This window comes from Xenopus laevis, chromosome 8S (assembly GCF_017654675.1).
Source record: "Xenopus laevis strain J_2021 chromosome 8S, Xenopus_laevis_v10.1, whole genome shotgun sequence".
Taxonomy (NCBI): Eukaryota; Metazoa; Chordata; class Amphibia; order Anura; family Pipidae; genus Xenopus; species Xenopus laevis.
In genome coordinates, this window is record NC_054386.1 from 81,449,137 (window position 1) to 81,470,885 (window position 21,749).

General features: G+C 38.4%; 1 protein-coding gene across 1 annotated transcript in view; it reads left to right on the forward strand.

Annotated features, from left to right (window-relative positions):
• The window catches only part of cfb.S (complement factor B S homeolog), a 38,567-nt gene extending 19,891 nt beyond the window's left edge, over nt 1-18,676 (forward strand). The window contains 9 exon segments of the mRNA NM_001085578.1: nt 492-629; nt 1,616-1,728; nt 3,509-3,620; nt 7,535-7,682; nt 8,588-8,661; nt 9,265-9,368; nt 11,221-11,353; nt 15,857-15,906; nt 18,440-18,676. Of these exon segments, the coding sequence (NP_001079047.1) occupies nt 492-629; nt 1,616-1,728; nt 3,509-3,620; nt 7,535-7,682; nt 8,588-8,661; nt 9,265-9,368; nt 11,221-11,353; nt 15,857-15,906; nt 18,440-18,607 (1,040 nt within the window). The 3' untranslated portion in view covers nt 18,608-18,676.
• The last annotated feature ends 3,073 nt before the right edge of the window (nt 18,677-21,749 follow it).

Consider the following 21,749-nt stretch of genomic DNA (forward strand, 5'->3'; position numbering starts at 1 on the left):
ATTGGGGTTTTACTGCAATCTGTTTAATGTGAATGCTGAGAGAGGGATAGTGTAGAGCAGTGATCATGTTGCTCACCAACCCCTTGGATGTTGCTGACAGTAGCCTCAAGACGGGTGCTTCATTTTGAATTCCAGGCTTGAAGGAAAGTTTCGGTTGCATAAAAAAACAGGTCTACTGCCAAACTGAGCCTCCTGTAGGCTGCCAGTCCACATAGGGGCTACCAATTGATCAATCACAACCCTTATTTTGCAATACCTAGGAATATTTTCATGCATTAGTATTTATCCCCAACTCTTCTTACATCTGAATGTTGCTCAAAGGTAACAGATGAAGAGTAACTTGATTTTTCCAGAACTGGTACAGAATGTTTAACTGATTATATTTAGAAAGGATCTTATTTCCATATGAAACTCATATTGCCATTTATTTTTCCCTGTTAGATTTGAGTATAAGAAAATTAAATAATACACACTTTCTTCCTCCTGTTTAGATGTTTATGTCTTTGGCCTGGGTTCAGACATTGATCAACCTGAGATCAATGAACTTGCATCCAAGAAAGACAAAGAAGTTCACACCTTCCACCTGGAGAACGTAAATAAAATGAAGGAATTCTTCGAACTGATGTTGGGTAGGAAAGACATTACATTAATTTTTGGCCAAATACTGGTCAGGCAGTCCCGAAGATGGGCTCTTATGTACTGGCCAATAAGCTGATGATTCCGTCTGGAAGACTGAGTTGGCAACTTTTATTGGCTTGTGTATGGGGCCCACAATATGCTACTTAACAAATATACATCTCTATAAGTTCCCCTCAGTAACAGAGACAGCTGAAGCAAACAAAACGGTATGGTTCAATAATAAAGTTAGCATTGAGATTGCTAAAACAAAAATTGCATTTAAAGCATTCAAGTTAGCTGAACCTTTTATTGTCTATGAGAAGGCAAAAAAAGAAAGCAAAAACTGAAAATAAATAGGGCATTGCTGAGAAAGGTATATTGGTTTGTAGATATAGAGTAAGGCAGAGGGGTTTATCCACTTTTTTTCTTGAGTAATCATTTATAAAGGCTTCCTTTTTAAAGGAAAAGGAAAGGTGAATCCACTGATACAAAAATGTTGGGTTCCACCAATTGAGCTCAGTAAGTTTATTTTTCTCTAGGCTGCTACTATTTTTAGGAAAAAAATGCACCAGCCAGGTTTTTAAAAGAACAGTACCACACCATCACTTTACTCTAATATATCAGGTATGGTTTTATACAGAGTATAATTTTTTGGAAAGACAAGAGATGCTTTCTCGGTATAAAACACTGCATCTGAATTATTCTCTTTACTTCTTGGGTAATGAAGGCAAAGAATATATTGGAGTATCTGCAGATTCCATTGCTGCATTCTTAGTGCTGAAGTTTGAAACACGCAAGAACCATTTATGGCCTGCATTTCTATAGTTAAACAAGAAATGGGACATTGCTATGCAACTTATATGTCCCAGATGGCCATTGCTAAGGTGGTTTAAGTCTGGAGCTGACAAAGCACAATGAACAGTGATATTGTACATGGACATTACCAAGTAAATCTTCTTTTACATTGTTTCTACCTGATTCCTATGCCTGTCCTCAGATGAATCAGATGTCCTGGATACCTGTGGTCTGTCAAAATATCATTCAGTGGAGGTAGATGAGAAGCTAAGGTCATTGGTGATGTTTCCCTGGATTGCTAAAATAACTATTACTGTAAGTAATTGCAAAAATATGTTGAATCATTGGCTGAGAATGATAGAACCTGTAACTGAACTTTTCTGGTTCTGTGGAGCTAGGCAAAAAAGCTGGAATACAACTGGGTGAATGCTGGGTAAATGCAATAGCAGTGAAGGGCAATGTTACGGACCATATTAATGGTGATAATTGGCACTAATTGTGTATCGAACTGCACTTTCAAGATAAGTTGTGCTTGTGCCACAATCACACAGCTTCACTGAAACTGGGATAGTCTAATTTCTATATTCTAGAACATTGATCCTCAACCAGTGACTCACATGCAACATGTTGCTCCACAATTCCTTGGATGTTGCTCCCAGTGGCCCAAAAGCAGGTGCTTATTTTTGAATTTGCAAGGCAAGTTTTGGTTGCATAAAAAACAGATACTCCTGTAGGCTGCCAGTCCATGTAGGGTCTACCAAATAGTCAATCACAGCCCTTATTTTGGCACCCCCAGGAATGTGTTTCATGCTTGTGTTGCTACCCAACTCTTTTTACATCAGAATCTTGCTCATGGGTAATAAAAGTTGGGGACCAATGTTCTAGAAGTTATCCGTTTTCTTATATAACTTCCAGCGTCACACATGAGCATCAGCTTTAGTCACAGTCTAAAAATTCTCCTTAGGAAAAACAGAAATGGCTGAAGCAAGGCTTCTATAAAAGCAGTCTTTTTTTCTCCTTTTAAATAGTGAGAAAGTATTACAAATATTACATCCATGACCCTTATCCACTTAGACCTGTGTTATAATGACTCAAGTCTCCCTATTCTGAAAGTGTTGACGCCATGCTGCCTGCTGGACATTTCAAAGAAAAATGACAGGGGATAGAGGATAATGAGCATAATTAAGCAATAATTAACTGGTTAGTCCAAACCCATAGTTACATGGTAAAAAATGATTTTTTTATTTGATTTTTTAAATTAATATATTTAACATATTTGCAGTTTCAGCCTAAGAATATTTAAATATATATATTTAAATATTTAAATATTATTGTGGGGAGCTGCACAAATCCGGACCTGAAGCTAGTTCACTGATTAACTGATTTTCTACAATGCTTGGGACATGAGATTTTCCAGTTACTAAAAAACATTTAAAATATGAATAAACCTAATAGTGTTGGGTTTTGTAAAATGTGAATAATTTGCTTAAAATGGGAGATGGCCTTTCCAGAATTCTGCGCTTTCTTGATTTCCAGATAAGGATTCCTATAACTGTAGGTATTTACCCTGGCAACCAGGGAGCAGTTTTGAAATCATAATGAAAGATGAAATGAGGAAGAAAAAACAAGAAAAAATAAACCTGTACAAAAATTAGAATAACAATAATAAACTACATTTTTGGTTGCAAAGTTCAGTGACCCTGACAACCTGAAATGTATTTTTTTTTAGCTGTAGAGCCAGAATAGAAATTTTATTCATTCAAAAAAAATACAGAATAAATAAACAAGATCAGTTACAAGATTAATAAATAAAAATGATCAACCTGAAATGTATTTTTAACTATAGACTTGAGAGAGCCAGAATAGAAAGGTTATTCATTCAATAAAACATACAGAATAAATAAACAAGATCAAATGAAAAGTTTATTTTCAGTAACATAATAAAAGTTATGTATGAAGACTTGCAATTAGTCATGTTGTTATATATGTAACACTTTAATTTAAAAAGCATTGGATGACTATTACCATGTACCAACTCGATATTTAGCAGGTAGCTATAAGTATGCGTTTTTCCACTATCTGTTGTTTTTTTCAGTCCAGCGGCGTACAATACTGTAAAGGAACGATCCTGTCTCCATATTTCATCTTGACAGCTGCTCACTGCTTCCACCTGGATGATAAAAATCAAAAAATACAAGTTATAGTTGGTGAGTGTTTTCAAAGAAAAGGGAGAGGTTCCTTGATGTCATGGAGAGCTGCCCTAGGAAAGAGTATGTGTATGTAGTAGATGAACCTTTCAGAGAAAATTGAGTCTGCTCTTTATTGTAGGATACAAGAGCTCTGAAATGTACAACTACCCCATCAGAAATATTTATTACTTGTACACAACATTGATTGTGTCAAGATGCCATTTGTTATAGGCTACCATACAGGTCTTGCCTGCTTGAGCCTCTGAAGCAGAGCAGAAAGATAAGGAGATCATAAACATAAATCATTAAACATTTAACCCTCCCATACCACTGATTAAGCTTCCTTAAAGGGGAAGGAAACCTAGTCGGCGCAAACCCCCCACCCCCCTCCCGTTTGTTGCCCACCCTCCCTCCTCCCCCCTGGCCTACCAGTCCCGCTGGGCAAATGCCCCTAACTTGTTACTTACCCTTCTGTGCAGGTCCAGTCCAGGGAGTTCACAGACGACATCTTCTTCCACGCGATCTTCTTCCTGCTGTGAACGGCGTTTTGGCGCCAAAAGTCACGCGCATGCGCAGTAGATCGTACCGGCGAAATGATCCTACTACACATGCGCCGTTCAAAGCAGGAAGAAGATGTCGTCTGTGAACTCCCTGGACTGGACCTGCGCAGAAGGGTAAGTAACAAGTTAGGGGCATTTGCCCAGCAGGACGGGTAGGCCAGGGGGGAGGAGGGAGGGTGGGCAACACACGGTAGGGGGGGTGGGGGGTTTGCGCCGACTAGGTTTCCTTCCCCTTTAAAGGGGTTGTTCACCTTTAAAATATCTTTTAGTATGACGTAGAGATTGATATTCTGAGCTAGACTTCAATAGATTTTCATTTCATTTTATATTACCTATGGTTTTGGAGTTATTTAGCTTTTTCTTCAGCAATTTTATCAGTCGGGTTGCTATGGTCTAAATTCACCAGCAGTCATGCACTGTTTTGAATAAATGCCTGGAATATGAATAGGACAGGAAATAAATAGAAAGATGAGTAATAAAAAGTAGAAATAACAATACAATACATTTGTAGCCTTACAGTCAATGATCCCCATTTGAAATCTGGAAAGAGTCAGAAGAAAAATGCAAATAATTGAAATAATTAGAAAAATTAAGACTAATATATTGTTAACATGAATGAAATTTGTAACAACAGCTCCACCTGCTGGTCAGTTTCCAACCATTCTGACCACCAAGTAGTCAAGGAATTTGTCAGGAGAAAGAAAGAAGGCTGCTTTATTTAAAAACTAGAAACCTTTCTCAAATTGTTCCTATGCAGAAGAACATCAGACCAGGCCTCTTTCTACTCTCTACTTCCTTGACTACTTGGTGGTCAGACTGGTCAGAAACTTACCAGCAGGTGGCACTGTTGTAACAAAATTCATTCATATTGGAATTAAACAAAAACAAATATGAATGTACATTGCAAAAGTGCTTAGAATAGCACCCTCATTAATTTTACATTCATTTATTTTTAAGGTTTACTAAACCCTAAAAAGTGAATATGGCTTAAAATGCCATATTTTATATAATGACCTTATTGCACCAGCCTAAAGTTTCAGCTTGTCAATAGCAGCAATGATCCAGGACTTCAAACTTGTCACAGGGGGTCACCATCTTGGAAAGTGTCTGTGACACTCACATGCTCAGTGGGCTCTGAGCAGCTGTTGAGAAGCTAAACTTAGGGGTTGTTGCAGATTATCAAGCAGAAAATGAGGTTGGTCTGTAAGGGGGAAGAGGAGCGGGTGACGTCAGGGGCAGGACTGATGACATGGCGACCAGCGAATGGCTGATATCCATGTCATTCACTTCAATGTCCTGTCCAGATTTCCTAATTTTGAAATCCGGACAGGGACTTTTCACCTGGGCAGCCTGTCCAAAAACTGGGCTGTACGGGTGAAATCCAGACAGGTAGCAACCCTAGTTTCAAGGAACTTGTTTGCATATTTCAAATTGTGTTATCTCTACCACAATTTGGGGTGTTTTTTTCACAGCTGATGGCCGGTAATTGAGTTTGGTCCTTGCCATTTGAGTCATGTTATTAGGGTTTCCCCTGAACCAATAAAGGGATAACGGAAGCCTTTATTTCTAATAGATTTGTTAAAGCAGGAATGGTTCGATTAAAGGAACAGATCAGTGTAAAAATAAAAACTGGATAAATAGATAGCCCGTGCAAAATATAAAAATGTTACTAATAGGGATGCACTAAATCCACTATTTTGGATTCGGCCGAATCCTTTGCGAAAGATTCGGCTGAATACCGAACCGAATCCGAATCCTAATTTGCATATGCAAATTAGGGCTGGGAAGTAGAAAACACTTTTTACTTCCCGGTTTTGTGACAAAAAGTCACGCGATTTCCCACCCGCCCCTAATTTGCATATGCAAATTAGGATTCGAATCCGGTTCGGCCGGGCAGAAGGATTCGCTGAATCTGAATCCTGCTGAAAAAGTCCGAATCCTGGCCAAATCCCGAAACGAATCCTGTTTCCGAATCCTATTTGAAAACCATCAAATCACTGACTGCCAGTCCACTGTTTTAACATTTCAGTCTTAAAACTGTAAACGGAAACAAGAAAGGCATAATGTTGTGTTAAAAATCGGTGTGATTCCTTTTATAATAATGGCGTCACCCCATCTTTATATGGTGGTACATAGTCAATGGCTATACATCTGAGGGTAAAAAATGCATTTTAATTTTTTTTTTTATATATTTTTAATGCATATGGCAAGGACAGCTGATAACAGCCATCACAAATTCAGCAATAGTGTTTAAACTAAACAGTTTCCCACTTAAACAGTTAAAGAGCTCTTCTTTTCTTTGTAAAAATTGGGGGCCTATTTATCACAATGCGACCATATACAGCACATGTCACCAGGCATCTCTGCATAAAAACTATTCATCAAGATGTGTACTGACTTAAGGGACCTCTGTGTATAAATGTACCATTAAAGTAACCAGCCACGTGAAAATTCTATGGGGAAATATGGTGTCCATCCATCTTTATTTTTTTAACGCTTTTTTCATCGTGACTTCCACCAGTAACTTACTTGGCACTTTATTTTTCCCCATTAACTTTAAAAGATTACACAAGTTCTTAAAGGGAAAGTAAAGTCTAAAATAGAATAAGGCTAGAAATGTTGTATTTTGTATACAAAACATAAACATGAACTTACTGCACCACAAGCCTAATCAAACAAATGATTTATGCTTTCAAAGTTGGCCACAGGGGGTCACCATCTTGTAACTTTGTTAAACATCTTTGCAAGACTACGCAAATGCTCAGTGTGGTCTGGGCTGCTTAGGGATTGTCATACCAGAGAAGCAAACAAAGCTGCTTGAGTGCTGCATGGCTGGGAAGGAAGGCGGGGGCTCCCCCTGCTGTTCATAAGTATGATTGTTTCCCTGCAGAGCAGTTAGGGACTGTCTGACAATTCCTATCCACAGCAGTAAATTAAGGGAGAATTTCACTACATACAGTCAGGTTTCTTATAAAAACGGTACACATTTTTTAATTGAAGTAAATTGGAGATAGATTTCTTTTTCATTAAAGAAAGTAAAAATGGGATTTTATTTTTTTGCCTTTACATGCCCATGTTCATTTTTCACAACTTTTTGCACTGTTTTTTTATGATAAATAGGCCCCTAATTTCATTTTGGGCGGGGGATAACTGGAAAGGAAGTAGCAGCTTCTTCTCATCCCACAGTTACTGTAGATTCTTTATCTAAACCATTTAATACAATGTAAAATATGGTAACATCTGTTCTTAAAAAGTAAGTAAAACACAATCCCTTTCAACCAGACTCGTGTTAAAAATAGTTGTTTGCCTCTTTTAAAATACTCTGTTGCTAATGTTCTCATTTTTCTCAAACCTCTCTGCCCTTTAATACAGATGGAAAGGATTACCCTGTAAAAAATTTCTACAGACACCCTAAATATGACCCAATATCCAAGGTAGACAAAGGCATCAAAAGAGCGTTTGATTATGATATCGCCCTGCTTGAACTGACTAAGAAGATTGAATTCTCCGCCACTGCCAGGTGACAGTAGCACATTGCTAAATATGATAGGAAATAAAAGGACAGGCTAACAGTAGAGCAGATATGATAATATGAAAAGTAGAAAGAAAGTCATGGTAACCCCATAGTAAAATAGAAAGTGGCCTTAAAGGAGAACTAAACCCACTGGCCCCCTCCTTGCCTCCCCCTGCACAGTCTTACCCCTTAATTGTTTCCCCTCTAGAAATAGTGACCGCACATACAGAGTGAGCGCAGCAGAGCTCACAGACGCCATCTTCTTTTCTTCAGTAATCTTGTGTCTTCTTCCCTTCAGCAATTTCCATCTCTTTCGGCGCATGTGCAGTTGTCGCAAACCACAAGATTGCTCCAACTGCGCATGGGCCATTATGCTGCTCACTTCACAGAGAGATGAGGATGGCATCTGTGAGCTCCGCTGCGCTCACTCTGCATGTGTGGTCGCTATTTCTATAGGGGAAAGAATTCAGGGGTATGGGGGGGAGGCAGGGAGGGGGTACCAGTGGAGGGGGGACAATGGGGGGTTTAGTTTTCCTTTAATGGAACTTACACTTTGCGGTGTATTTATTAACATTGGAGACAAACTAAATTCGAAATTTGAATTCAAAATTTCCCTTTGAACCTTGATAAACCTGCCCCAAAGTGTAAGGTGTAGCATTACTAGCCTAAAAGATAGATTTCTAAAGTATGATTGACAATTCAAAGAAAAGGGTTATGGGACAGGGAAAATACTGTTGTTTTTATTCGATGTTTACAGGGCAGGCAATGGTTTATTCATTGATTCGTATTGTGGCAAAGTGCACAAATTAGTGAAGATGAGTTGGGTTCAAATATAAGTGCAACTGGGATAAATGAGAGAAGAGCATGTGAGGAAAACATGAATGGCTTTACATGTTCCTTTCTTCCCTTAGACCTATCTGTCTTCCATGTACCATGGGCACAGCTCAGGTATTGAAGCAACCAGGGGCACCCTGCAGTAGTCATGGTGAGTAATAGTGATGTCCCGAACCCGACCCGACCAATATAAGTTACAAATAAAAACACTTGGTAAATTAATATACTTGTTCATCTTGTACACTAATTCTCTTCTTCTAATTCTTCTTTTAACCCTGTGCAGGGGCTTTGGGAGACAAAGGCTCTAGCCATTGTAATATGATGGCCAAAATCTGCTTTTAGCTGGAGCACTGAGCTGTAGTCGGACATGCCAGTACACTAGTCTCCAAAACGCACAACAAATGGCAGTACTTTAGGCTTAGAAACAAAACTCAACACAGCCCCAGCAGCAAGGATGAGCAAGGGGGTAGCATGAATTTTAGTTAAGGTGTTGTGATATGACTAAACCCTTTTCTATATTTAAAAAATGGGACTTTTTAATAATTAGGAAAATGATTAAAATCCTCTAATTGCCATCGTATGCCATGTTTTTTCATAGTACCCGTTGAGATGTCTGTGCAAGTGTTCAATATGGTGTATTTAACAATTTTACATTTTATTTAGTTGCACCACAAATAATTAAAGGAAAGTCAGAGAACCATTAGATAGGCTTGAACCACAGCAAACTACTATTGTCAATATGTTTCACTCGTAGAGAAAGCTTTATTGTCTGAAGAGGAGGTCAAAGCTGTCTTCATAGCAGAGGAAAAAAGTGATCTAATGGAAGAGATGAATGTGCTAATAAAGAGAGGAAGTAAGGTGTGTGCATTATTTTTATTGTGTCAGTCATTCCAGGGTTTGCTTTGTTGATGTTTTGAGGGTTTTCTGTTTTGCCATATTATATTCAGTGAGCTACAGGTATTGGATCACCTGTTATCCAGAAAGTTCCAAATTACGGAAAGGCTATCTCCCATAGACTCCATTATAATGATCATTTCCTTTTTCTCTGTAATAATAAAACTGTATCCGTATTGGAAGCAATACCAGCTTATTGGGTTTATTTAATGTTTACATGATTTTCTAGTAGATTTAAGGTATGAAGATCCAATTTACACAAAGATCCATTATCAGGAAAACCCCAGGTCCCGAGCATTCTGGATAACAGGTCCCATACCTGTGTTATCAGAGGCTAACATAATAAAAACCTAGTAATGAGTGAATCTGTGCAGAAAAATGTGCGAAATTCACGAAACGGTGGAAAATTTGCGAAATGCATTGATGTCAGTGGGTGTCAAAATATTTTCGATGCACGTAAATTTTGACGCAAGCGTCAATTTTTATATGCGCAGATATTTGGTCCAAATGCATTAAAGTCACTGGGCGTCTGAATAAATTTAATACACGACAATTTTTATGCTCGTGACAATTTTGACGCACTGCAATTTTTTTGATGCGCCTGATTTTCCACCTGCAAATTGTCGCTGCAGTTTCACAAATGTATTCTTTTGCGCCGAAATACGGAAATTCGCCGCAAATTCGTGTCTGCCAAATTTATTCGCCCATCACTACCTATCACCACTCATCTGAATGGTAGGGAATACACCAGCATTTCAAAATTCACAGGCAATACAGTAATTAAATTCAATCACAACCATTGTATTTATTGAGGTAGATGTTAACTGATGATCCAGTCACAATGATACCATGCATCTCATTAAGACAAGTGTTTATTTTTCATGTTGTGAAACCCCCGAGATGCAAAATTTCCAACCAAGTTCTCCCCACACCACACCAGCTGCTTTCCTCCTAACTGATATTGACATTGATATTGTTTCTCTCTCTCTTCTCATCTGTACTCAAAAGGCAGAACTTGGCAGATCTTTAAAGGGATACTGTCATGGGAAAAAAAAAATTTTTTCAAAATGAATCAGTTAATAGTGCTGCTCCAGCATAATTCTGCACTGAAATCCATTTCTCAAAAGAGCAAACAGATTTTTTTATATTCAGTTTTGAAATCTGACATGGGGCTAGACATATTGTCAATTTCCCAGCTGCCCCAAGTCATGTGACTTGTGCTCTGATAAACTTCAATCACTCAACAATCACACAACAATCACTCTTTACTGCTGTACTGCAAGTTGGAGTGATATCACCCCCTCCCTTTTCCCCCCCAGCAGCCAAACAAAAGAACAATGGGAAGGTAACCAGATAACAGCTCCCTAACACAAGATAACAGCTGCCTGGTAGATCTAAGAACAGCACTCAATATTAAAAACCCATGTCTCACTGAGACACATTCAGTAACATTGAGAAGGAAAAACAGCAGCCTGCCAAAAAGCATTTCTCTCCTAAAGTGCAGGCACAAGTCACATGACCAGGGGCAGCTGGGAAATTGACAAAATGTCTAGCCCCATGTCAGATTTCAAAATTGAATATAAAAAAATCTGTTTGCTCTTTTGAGAAATGGATTTCAGTGCAAAATTCTGCTGGAGCAGCACTATCAACTGATTCATTTTGAAAATTTTTTTTTTTCCCATGACAGTATCCCTTTAAGTTTCACAGATCCTTGTGTATTGGCAAGTTCCACATATGACAGCGAATGACCATTTCTTTTGCTGCTAAACAATTAGTCTGACCTTGTTTAACCCTTCCATATCCTGTGATTTTATAGAGACATGCTTGCCTAGACGCTGCTAAAAAGACACCAGAACTGAAGGATGTGACAAATATTGAGGATGCGGTTTCAGACCAGTTTCTCTGTACTGGGGGATTGATACCAGTGGTGGACCCACCAGTGTGTAAAGGTAACTTAGCCTTAGTTCCTTCAGCCACATCTTTCTGTGGAATTGGTGATATAAAGGAAGAAGTGGAGCGAGTGTAAGAAACACTGACTTGTTGATTGTTCCAATTTTTGAAGCCCTTGCAGGAACTCCATTGGCAGTCAAATCTTGAACAATTCTGTGGCAAAGCAACTGAACCACGTTTACAATAATTTTCCAAATCATATAAGTGTCCAACCACCAAATGATTTAAAGAGCTAAAGCCTTAAAAAAACAGTTGCCCAATTGCCATCTCTGCCTCCATGACCCTGATCCAGGTATCTCTCCCATACCATCTCCAACACTTAGGGGCCGATTCACTAAGCTCGAGTGAAGAATTCGAATGAAAAAAATTCGAAGTATTTTTTGGGTACTTCGACCATCGAATTGGTTAAATTCGTTCGAATTCGAACGAAATCGAACGAATCGAACGAAAAATCGTTCGACTATTCGACCATTCGATAGTCGAAGTACTTTCCCTTTAAAAAAAACTTCGACCCCCTACTTCGGCAGATAAAACCTACCGAAGTCAATGTTAGCCTATGGGGAAGGTCCCCATAGGCTTGCTAAACTTTTTTTGATCGAAGGATTTTCCTTCGATCGTTGGATTAAAATCCTTCGAATCGTTCGATTCGAAGGATTTAATCGTTCGATCGAACGAAAAATCCTTCGATCGAACGAACGAACGTTTAGCGCTAAATCCTTCGACTTCGATATTCGAAGTCAAAGGATTTCAATTCGAGGGTCGAATTTCGAAGTATTTTTAACTTCGAAATTCGACCCTTAGTGAATCTGCCCCTTAGTTAAGTCATTTCTCTCAGTTTAGAAATCTGTCCCTATTCCCATAGTTTAACTATGTTCAAATCACATTCAGCCATCTCTGCCAGCATTTCTTCCAAATCAGCCACTTCTAACTTGTCCGTCCAATTAGAAGTTACCCAACAAACCCTATCAGTCTTGTATATACAGTTGTGTTCAGAATAATAGCAGTCCGACATCACTAACCTGATAATCACTGTTTTTGGTCAAAATTATATTTCTACATGGCAAATTTAGTAGTAGGTGTAGCAGAGTAATAGAAAACCAACAGACCAAACACTCATGACATGCATGCTGCAGATTCTGTGTCATTGAATCCTTAATTAAGACTTGTGCCAAATAATAGCATAATAGTGTTCAGAATAATACGGCAATAGCTTGTTCCAAATAAAAGCAGTGTGACGTTGAACCAGTGAGGTAATTCATTCTGTTTAAAAACAGGTGTCAATTATGGCCCTTATTTAAGGAAAATGCATTTCTCTCTGAAAATTGGAGTAAAATGGTTTGTTTCAAACATTGTTCAGAAGAACAGTATGTTTTGATTAAAAAGTTATTTAAAGAGGGGAAAACATATAAAGAAGTGCAGAAAATGATAAAATGATCTCATTAAAATGGCAACCAAAACCTGAAAGACATGGAAGAAAACAGAAAACTACCATTCAAATGGAGAGAAGAATAACCAAAATGGCAAAGACTCCGTCAATGATCAGCTCCAGGAAGATCAAAGAAGGTGTAAAGTTACCTGTGATACTGTTACAATTAGAAGACGACTACGCGAAGTCAAGCTATTGGCAAAAAGCCCCCCAAAAAAATTTGATTGTTGAAAAAAGACACGCAGAAGAGGTTACAATTTGCCAAAGAACTCATTGACTGGTCTACATTTTGTGGACTGATGAAAGCAAGATTGTTCTTTTTGGGTCTAGGGGCCACAGACAGTTTGTCAGATGACCCCCAAACACTGAATTCAAGCCACAGTACAGTATGAAGACATTGAAACATGGTGGCACAAGCATCATGATACTATGGTGTTGGGCCTATTCAAGGGCGCTCCACCAATGAGGCGAGTTGAGCTACTCGCCACAGACGGCAGCACCCCATGGTTGCCAAGGGCGGCAAAAATGCCGCTCCTGGTAACTAAGAGACGAATTTCCGGTTTTCAACCCGGAAATTCAGCTCTTCTAGTGCAGAGGTGCAGAGAGCGCAATTGCATGTTCGGCTCTTCCAGTTTTTTTCAGATGCGCTTTACGAAAGTTTGCATAGTCTCGCGAGATGACACTATGATGTCATAATCACAAGTTTGCCTTCTGTGGTTCTGCTGAGCAGGGGCGATCCTGGCCCCGCCGCCGCCTGAGGCAGCAGCAGTTGCTGCTGCCCCCCCTCCCCCGGAAATTCGCTCTTAAAGTACCAGGAGCAGCATTTTTGCTGCCCCTAGTACCTAGTGGGGTGCTGCCGCCTGAGGCGACAGCCTCAACTAGCCTCATTGGCGAAGCACCCTTGCTGCTGAGAATCAGTTCTCTCCTAACTTGCCGCACGGTGTGAGCAGTGCTGCTTCAGGGTTCTGCTGCTCAGCTGGATCTCATCTGCTGCTATAGCTAGTCTGCAGTTCTGCTAACCCTGCGACTGGGTGAATGTCCAGTATATGAATCAGTGCACTGCTGGGGAAATCTCATATCTTATCTCAGCAGCAGCAACAGTTCTGCCTCCCTCCTTCAAACATTAATAATAATTTACACAAGGCAATAATTCTCACACACATATAATATGAATGCTTTTTGCTGTAATAGGGGCAAGCTGACTTTGCATATCTTATGTTTTTACTAAAAGTTATGGGGTTGGGGTTGGAGTGGGGGTGGGTGGGAAGAGCAATTACAACAAGAGATTATATATATATATATTTTTTTTATATATATTTTTTTAACATATATATATTATTTTAATACATTTCTCATGTAGTAGAGGTGTAACTCTGATGTCTGATGCTATGATTCCAAGGAAAAGGGGTATATTTTTGCTAAATGGGCGTGGCGTCTGGGGGTGTGGCTACCAAGTGGGCATGACCAAAATTTTCACCGCACTGAGCGCAGCACAACTTTTTGTCCCTCTATCTTATTCTCAAATGTTGGGAGGTATGCCTTAATCCAATAGAAAAATACTTGTGGGATGACATCAAAAATGCTGTTTCTGAGGCAAAAACAAGAAATGCAGAAAAATTGTGGAATGTAACAGGTGCATGTACTTTTGGAAAATATATGGTTTTCGAGGGTCTCCGTCCTTTTAGGAGGTCCTATGGCACATAATACACACACTGGGTGCTTATATTGCAGCAGCCAGAGTGTCACCGTGAAAATTTATATGTACTGCTTGCATTAGGGGGTCTCTGTATGCCACAAAATTTCGTAATTCTATGCATATTTGGCATCAAACTGTTCAGTAAACCTTTGGCATTCATATTTAGGATGTTTTCTCTTGGTACCTATGGCTATGTGGGAGATAAGATGCTAGAAAGTGGAAGCTTTGAGGCGATTTTCAGCTATTTCATCAAAACCAACAATTTTAGTATATCATTACGACGTAGTTTGGGGTAGAATAACATGGATCCGTACTTTCCAAAAATATAAGGTTTTGGGGGGTCAACATATTTTTTTGTGTTTTTACCCGGCAAAAAATGCAGTAAATGTGATTATCATTCAGTAGCTGAAGTGACAAGTTGTATGCTCTAACTTCATTTTGGGGTCTCTAAATGCCAGATTCTTTGGTAATCCTATGCACAATGGGCATCTAACTGTTCATTGGACCCCTGGCTTTCATATTTAGGATGTTTTCTCTTGGTACCTAATTTTATGTGAGAGATAAGATGCTAGAAAATGTAAGTTTTGAGGTGATTTTCAGCTATTTCATCCAAACAATTTTGGGAATGCATTGCGACACAGTAGTTTGGAGTAGAAAGACGTGGTTGCCCATTTTGGATTTGTTTGAATTTGTACATTCAAAAATTTTGGGGGGGTCAACGTATTTTTTGTGTTTTTACCCTGCAAAAAAGTAGTAAATGTTATATATCAGCGCTGCAAAATATGTTGTCGCTATATAAGTACATGTTAATTATAATAATGATTATTTAGTAGCTGACGTGACTTCTGTGACAAGTTGTATGTGCTAACTTCATTTTGGGGTCTCTAAGGGGGTTATTTATCAAAATCCAAATTTTTCTGATTTTTTAAAAAAAATGTCTGACCAAACTAGAATCCACGAAAACAAAAGAACGGGAAAAACGTGAATTTTTCAAATTGTCGTGCAAAGTACCCAAATTTTTGTAATTTGATGTGCAAGAACCACGAAAATTGCTGTCCAGAAAAACTAGCCACTAGTCCATATATAATAATAATTTAGCACAATGGAGACACAGGTGACACAATGTATTGCACTTTATATGCTTTTTATACAGATTTTTTAAACAGCGTGCACTATTCAAATTGAAATGTATTCTATTCTAATGAGATGTGATTTTACTGGATGAAATGCACTAGCACTTTGATGTCTTTTTGGCGCCTTTTTGTACACTTAAATATTTAAAGCTTGTTTGCACACTTATAAAGTATCCTTGAAAAAGGTTTTAATGAGGACCAAATGCGGGATTTCTGTAACATTTGGCTTTGTTTCTATAACCTACAGGGGATTCAGGAGGTCCACTACTCGTTCAAGTTAAAAGGAGATATGTTCAGGTAAGTGCAGGCACTGGCATGCTTTTCACTTAAAAGGACAATGGATATCCTGAAACTTTTTCAGAAATTATAGTGGTCTCTTGCAAATACATGTAGAAGTTACATACACATTATTGCAATAACTGTATATATAGACAATAATTAATGCATACACATAGGGGGTTATTTACTAAACTCCAATTTTTTTTCTGATCAGAGTTTTAAAGGGAAAAAAATAGAATTTTTGTGATTTATTAAAGCACAATGATCTTAGAAGTCCAAATAAAAAAATACTCCATCTGAAACCTGCTGAGTTCATGTAGAAGTCAATGGCAGAGGTCCCATTTACAATTGGAAGATATCCTGATCTGCTCTGGGTTTGTCCAATAATCCGATTCAGTCAAGGTTTTCAGGTGTCAAATCTGAAAAAAACATACAATTTGGATTTTTTTGAGTAAATTTATTGATAGATACGGTAAAAATGTGCAGTTTGAGTTTGGTCAAAGTAGTTTTAAGAAAATAGTGAGACATTTACAGATTTTAGTAAATAACCCTGTTAATGTTAGAGACTTGGGGCCCATTTACTTAGCTCGAGTGAAGGAATAGAGGAAAAAAAACTTTGAATTTCGAATTCAACCATCGAATGGGCTACTTCGACCTTCAACTTCGAATCGAATGATTCGAACTAAAAATCGTTTGACTATTCGACCATTCGATAGTCTAAGTACTGTCTCTTTAAAAAAAAACTATGACCCCCTAGTTCGCCAACTAAAACCTACCGAAGTCAATGTTAGCCTATGGGGAAGGTCCCCATAGGCTTTGCTATCTTTTTTAGGTCGAAGAAAAATCGTTCGATCGATGGATTAAAATCCTTCGATCAAACGAATTGCGGTAAGTCATTCGACTTCGATATTCGAAGTTGAAGGATTTCAATTCGGGAGTCAAATATCGAGGGTTAATTAACCCTCGATATTCGACCATAAGTAAATCTGCCCCTTGGTATCCACAACTTTTTTTGCACTGGCTATAGCACATACAGTAATATATATATATATATATATATATATATATATATATATATATAGGTAAGTAGATGCCGGTGCACACAGGGAATTTTTTCAAATCAATAATCCTTTATTGTATCAACGTTTCGGTCCTCTATCGGGACCTTTCTCCCGATAGAGGACCGAAACGTCGTTACAATAAAGGATTATTGATTTGAAAAAAATTCCCTGTGTGCACCGGCATCTACATACCTATATATTTGAAATTCTGGGAGCAGGTATATAACTTGTTGGCAAGCGTGTGCAGTGGCCTTGGAATGTGTATATATATATATATATATATATATATATATATATATATATATATATATATATATATATATATATATATATATATATATATATATATATATTACTGTATGTGTTATAGCCAGTGCAAAAAAAGTATAAGTATATATATGTTCAGTAAAGAAGGTCCGCACTCTAAGGGCTAGTCCACACAAGGAGATTCGGGGAGATTTTGTCGCCTGGCTACTAATCGCCTCGTCGTTTGAGCAACTATCTCCCTGAACTGCCTCAGCGTTTTTCCCCATAGGCTACAATGAAAAGTCGCCTGCGCTAATGCACACGCAGCGATGCGTTTTCAATAGTTGCCCAAAGTTGCCTCAGTGAGGCAAATTCAGGCAACTATCGAAAACGCATCACCGTGTGTGCATTAGCGCAGGCGACTTTTCATTGTAGCCTATGGGGAAAAACGCTGAGGCAGTTCAGGGAGATAGTTGCTCAAAAGACGAGGCGATTAGTAGCCAGGCGACAAAATTATTATATTATTATTATTTCAGAATTTTGGACACTGCACCCAGGCAAGTTGAACCTAGTGACGAGAGTGCCAGCTCTCCCAAAGTTCTTGTTTATATATATATATATATATATATATATATATATATATATATATATATATATATATATATATATATATATATATATATATATATATATATATATATATATACTTGCCCATAAATATATCAGCAAATTGTTTAGGCAGACAGTTTTTGGAGAAGCAGAATTAATATATTTAGATGAACTCAGGAAAAAATAATAAAGGGACCCAGTAAGCTGTGTGCCATATTAGTCACAAGCCTGCTTCTGAAAGCAGTGTCTGTTTTTGGAAGATATGTTTAAGGAATGAGTTTTAAAAGGGGCATGCTAATGGCACTATACAAGCTGACTGCAGATGGTATTGCATGGCAAGGTTAATAATGCTAGAGAGTACTTGGGGCACTGAGGAGCTAATACTGGTGGATGCTAATGCAGGAATTCAGGTTAGTCAGACGCAGGAGTAGTTTGGGCAAGGGGAAATGCTGTTGCTGAATCAGTGTTTTAGTGGTGTTCATATGGCCAAAGAGAATAGATAAGATCTAGGTTGGTTACTGCTGATCAAGTAGATTATTTGCCAAAAATTTGTAGTAGCTAAACTCCTGGACCTGATATAGGTTGAAGCACTTTGCAAATGTACACAAAGCTCACTATCCTTTCTCTTTCCCAAGGTTGGCATTATAAGCTGGGGAACTGTGGATCACTGTGAAAAAGGTAAAAGAGTAAAACAAACTAAAAGCAACGCCCGGGACTTTTACCAGGACATTTTCAAAGTCATGCCTTGGATAAAGAAAACATTGGAGGACAGCAATGAATCTCTCACTTTCCTTCCCAACTAAATGAAACAAATGGCAGCCTTTTGGGTACAGTAGGCAGCACTGTCAGACAAACAATAAATGTGAATCACTTCCATTCCTTGTTATTTGGTTTTCAGAGAAATGTGTACACTGTCAGTTTATGGTCTCTATATAGACTATGGGAAAACTTAAGTTGTGTTGTTACTGTTAAAGGGGATGTAAAGGCTAACAATTAAAATTTAATTTTTACTTTCTTTAATGAAAAAGAAATCTGTCTCCAATATACTTTAATTAAAAAATTAAAAACTTCAGATGGTCCCTAACTGCTCTGCAGGGAAACTGATCATACGTTCAAACGGCAGGGGGGAGCCCTGACTTCCCTGACCCGGAACAGCTTTGTTTGTTTCCCTGTAAAGCAGCCAATGACCGTGTAGAGATTTGTAACCGTAGACCCAGTGCAGTCTGTATATTCTAATTCTAAATCAGTCTTGCTGTATTGGTTTCTGGCAGATATTATTGGACTTGTGCTGTTTTCATAATTTATTACGATCCCTAAGCAGCCCAGACCACACTGAGCATGTGCATGGTCTTGGTCTTTAACAAAGTTACAAAATCATTTGTTTAATAAGGCTTCTGGTACAGTAAGCTCATGTTTATTTTTAGTATACAAAATACAGCATTTCTAGCCTTATTCTATTTTAGACTTTAGTTCCCCCTTAATTCCAAGGCTGAAGTCAGAGGGCAAAGATAGGTGATAGGAAAGATTGTAGACAGACAGCACAAGAGAATACAATTACTAATACAGCAGCGATTCACATGCACGCAATTTCATTATATGCATTTATATTCTGTTTGTAAAATGATTGATAATTTCAGCAGTTACCAGCAACCAGAAAACCAGTGTCCAAAGTAAACCGATAGGTAAATGAAATGATCCACACAAAGGCCTTCAGCCGCACATAATAAAAGGTGTAAAGTTTGATACAGGTCTACTCACCTATAGCATCCCATCAGCAGATAGCGTTTACTTGTCTCCTGTTATTGGTTGCTATGGGTTACTGCACTTGGGCAAAATGAGTGTTTATTTTATGGTGGGCGGGTTTAATGTCAATATCCCATTTTACAGATACTGTATACTCAATGTTTCTCCACTGTGCCCAGCTTTTCATGCTGCTCTGAATAGCAGTGCTTGTACCCATCATGCTCTCTGATGTATCCTCCACATAATTCAGAAACTATCCTTTGAAAATAAACGGTTTTATTTCAGCCTAGTATTATTTGCATGCATGTCATGTCCAGGGGCGATCCTGTTCCCTCCCCCGCCTGAGGCATCAGCAGTTGCTGCTGCCACCCCTCCCCCGGAAATTCGCTCTTAAAGTACCAGGAGCAGCATTTTTGCTGCCCCTGGTACCTAGTGGGGCACTGCCGCCTGAGGCGACAGCCTCAACTCGCCTCATTGGCGAAGCACCCCATGTCATGTCTGTCCCAATGCTGTCCTAGCAGAAGTATAGGCTATTGCAAATGATTTTAACAGTTTATTGAGCACAATGTTGACTACACAGTCATTTTACTTTGGTAAATATACAAAACCTTGCAAGTTTCAATGGTTGCTACACCTTCTGTAGCCGCTAGACCAGGGATCCCCAACCTTTTGGAGCTGTGAGCAACATTCAGAAGAAAAGGAGTTGGGGAGTAACACTAGCATGCCAAATAGGTGCCAAATACGTGCTGTGATTGGCTATTTGGTAGCCCCTATGTGAATTATCAACCTACATTGAGACTCTCTTTGGCTGTACATCTGGTTTTTATAAAATCAAAACTGGCCTCCAAGCCTGGAATTCAAAAATAAGCTCCTGCTTTGAGGCCACTGAGAGCAGCATTCCAAGGGTTTGGAAAGCAACATGTTGCTCATGAGCTACTGGTTGGAGATCACTGCGCTAGACCATGGTTTTAAATGAGGCCCTAGGGGGATATTTACTAAACTCCAAATGCAAAAAACCTGAAAAATTTGTGATTTTTTTTTTTTAAAAAAAATCAGACTTTCACGAATTTTCACGAATTTATTAAACGCCGAGGATGGCCTGTCGAGTTGCATATAAGTCAATGGGAGAAGTCGCAATGATTTTTTGATTTATGCTGGGTTTCGTGCAATACCCCAAAGTTTTCGGGGCAAAAAGCATAAGAAATCTGAGTTTTCGAATGAAAAATCCAAAAGAACAATAAAATCTGAATTTATCCCGCAAAGCAAATTTCAGGAAAATGTAATAATAAATAAGTAGTGAAGGGCGAATAAATTCGGCGATTTTTGAGTGCGAAGCGAAACAGGAGACATTCGCCCATCACTATAAAAAAACGTAAAAAACCAAAGAGGATTTGATCGGAGTTTGTAGCAGAAAATATTGAGATAAAATCGGACCTTGATAAATAACCCCCCTAGAGTTTTGCAAGGTCGGTCTCTACTTATGTTTTCCTCCAAACTTCAAAATTCCACTGCAGGTAGGTGAAATACAGTCCCTCCTACCTCTCTGCAAACATTCCTCTGCTGCAAGCTAAACAACCAAGTTCATTTTACATTTTCATTTAGATAAATATATATGAATGAACATTTATAAATATATATATATATATATATATATATATATATATATATATATATATATATATGAATTGGTCTGCACTATTTATTATGTTTTTTTTCAATTATTAGTTAGCCTATCTTTGTTCCTTATTAAAGGAGACATGAAAAAAAAAAACTAATTTTGTAGACAATTATAAGGTGTATATATATTTAATATATGGTGTTGCTTTTACATTGTGCTAAAAATTTGCTTTTTTACTGGTCCCTGTCTGTGTTTGAAATGAGGGGTAGGTGTGTCCTAACAGTCCCTGCCAGAAGCACAGTAGGATAGGGGACAGCCAATCACAGCCCTACAGTCACATAAACACAGACAGGTTTCAGTTCCTGGTCCTGCTAGCTGCTGATTGGTTCCTGTCCTACAGTAAAATGAGGTGAGAGCCGCCAGCTCCACTGCACAGCCTGGGAATTCAGGGAGCAGGAAGTGGAAAGGAAGGGAAGGATTATTAGGGTTTTTGCAGAAATATTTAATAAATCAACCTGAAACACTTCTTTTCAAAGCACAATTCTTCTACATCTAAATGAGTATAATGCACTGGTACATGCTTA